This window comes from Macrobrachium nipponense, chromosome 28, assembly GCF_015104395.2.
Source record: "Macrobrachium nipponense isolate FS-2020 chromosome 28, ASM1510439v2, whole genome shotgun sequence".
In the NCBI taxonomy this organism is placed as follows: Eukaryota; Metazoa; Arthropoda; class Malacostraca; order Decapoda; family Palaemonidae; genus Macrobrachium; species Macrobrachium nipponense.
The window spans coordinates 25,565,137-25,567,636 of NC_087217.1; the positions used below are offsets into that span (position 1 = coordinate 25,565,137).

Consider the following 2,500-nt stretch of genomic DNA (forward strand, 5'->3'; position numbering starts at 1 on the left):
AATTTATTTCAGAGGAAAACTTTAATCTAGTATTTTCACAAACTCAGGGTCATTCACCTCTTGATTTAAGGATAAAAGTTTAATCTTGTATAGTCATAAACTCAGGATTATTACCTCGCGATTTCACAAGGCAGCTCTCCTAACATCAAGCATCAGGCGACTTTTCGAACTGCAAAAAATAAAAAAAAGAAAACAATTCTCGAGACTCACCGTCACCACGAAGTGCTGCTTCAGGCCCCCGTCGTGTCCCGGCTGACAGATGACAGTCAGGGACGTGGCGCTCTGGTTTCTCAGGGCGCAGGATATTGGCTCTTCAGGAGGACCTGGGGAAAAGAGAAAAAATGGGTGAAGTTTGATCACATAACTGTCTGTGGAATTGCTTAGGAGTCGAGTACAGGAATCGTCATATGATCTTACCTTACATGAAAATGTTTTCAGGTCAAGAATAATTTTAAATGGTATTATTATTATTATTATTATTATTATTATTATTATTATTATTATTATTCATTATTAAAAGTAATGGCTACTTCAGCAGCGTTACACTTGTAGAGATTCTTCTCTATTTTGCGAATAGCGGCTTTTTCCGTGCTACTTAAACAGGCTAGTAGAGCGCCTATAGAGGTCATGGTCAAATACAGGGTTAAAATAGGTGTATATATTTGAATTTTACAGATAAACTATGATACCATAGTCATCAAAGTCATTAACGATTTTTCCTCTCTCTCTCTCTTTCTTAAAGCAAGCTTTCGTCTGGAGCTGCCAGACATCCTCGGGCTGGGAAGCTGAGGGTAGACTGGTCTTGGTGCGGTGTCCGTCCTCCTTATATCTGTGGTTGAGAGCAGGGGGTCTGCCCCATGCTTGTCTCCCATTGGCTGGTGGCGATGAATCTTCGTTTTCATTGGTTGACTGAGCCAGGTCTCAAGCCACTTTCTTCGAGCCGATGGTTGCGTTGCAGCAGATACTGCAGCCGTCTGGACCTCCTGAGCGGCACTGTAACGTTGATGGGCGTTGCCCTACGCTGTGGGAGGTCACGGCTAATTTGATTTCCATCGGCTGCAGGAGTACCTCGTTCGGGGGCGTTGTCTTCCGTGGAGTTGTCGTGATCGGTGTGTCATTGTTGGTGGCAGGTCTTCTCATACTCGTAGGGAGGAGATATTCTTACTGCGTCGTATTCAGTGTATGTTAGAACGTGAAAATCATCGGGAAGGCCACTGATGACCGTCGGTTGCGCCTGCTGGAGGCGCTCCTCATCCAGCAAATAAAACCTACACTGAATACGACGCAGGGAGAATTTCTCCTCCCTACGAGTATGAGAAGAACTATTTTGACCATGACCTCTATAGGCGCTCTACTAGCGTGTTTAAGTAGCACGGAAAAAGCCGCTATTCGCAAAATAGAGAAGAATCTCTACAAGTAGAACGCTGCGGAAGTAGCCATTACTTTTAATAGAGTTTGCTTGAGAGAGGGTCTGTTTCCTAAATATTATTATTATTACTAAAACGCAATCTGTAAATAGATATGTATCATGGATAATAATAATAAAATTATTTGTAATGTTTTAGAATATGGTCATGTAAAGGTAATAATAATAATAAGAAGAACAACAACAACAACAACAACAACAACACGAACAAGAAGAAGAAGAAAATGAAAAATACCAACGTAATTAAGACCAGAATAATACGAAAGGTAATAGGACCACCACCAAACTTCCTTCAAAGTCGATGTTTTAGGTCTGATTAGCAGAGATGCCTCACCTGCCTCTAATTGATCACCACGCTACATGAAGTTATACCTGTCCAATTAGGCAGTTATCAATTTTAATTGCCAATCATCTCTATGAACATGTTATTAAATGCATTTTTCTAGTGGAATATCATGTGAAATTGGCATCTTTATGAATGGTAATATAACTGGGAAATATTTAAATATTTAGTCACTTATAGAATAATGACAATATGCAGATGCTTAATACGAAATATTCAATTATATTATGGAAGATTTACAGACATAAACATCTCCTAAATATATATTATGAAACACGCACACGCACGCAAAATGGAAGCAACGTATGATTATTATTATTTTTTTTTATTTATTATTTATTTTTTTTTTTTTTGTGGGGGCGTCTATCACAGTCCTCCAATTTGACTGGGTGGTATCTATAGTCTGGGGTTCCGGGTTGCATCCTGCCTCCTTAGGAGTCCTTCACTTTTCTTACTATGTGCGCCGTTTCTAGGATCACACTCTTCTGCATGAGTCCTGGAGATACTTCAGCTTCTGGTTTTCCCAGGCTCCTTTTCAAGGATCTTGGGATCGGGCCTAGTGTTCCTATGATTATGGGTACAATTTCCACTGGCATTATTATTATTATTATTATTATTATTATTATTATTATTATTTCAGTTGACGAAATCTATTTATAAGGAACAAGCACATTAAATGGGCCATTGATTTGAAATTCAAGCTTCCAATGAATGCAGGCTTCAACCCGCCG

The 2,500-nt window shown here is 39.5% G+C and overlaps 1 protein-coding gene across 1 annotated transcript in view; it reads right to left on the reverse strand.

Moving 5' to 3' along the window:
• The window catches only part of LOC135201135 (uncharacterized), a gene marked incomplete in the record, with an annotated part of 74,673 nt that overhangs the window by 12,020 nt on the left and 60,153 nt on the right, over positions 1–2,500 (reverse strand). The window contains 1 exon segment of the mRNA XM_064230013.1: positions 211–323. Within this exon segment, the coding sequence (XP_064086083.1) occupies positions 211–323 (113 nt within the window).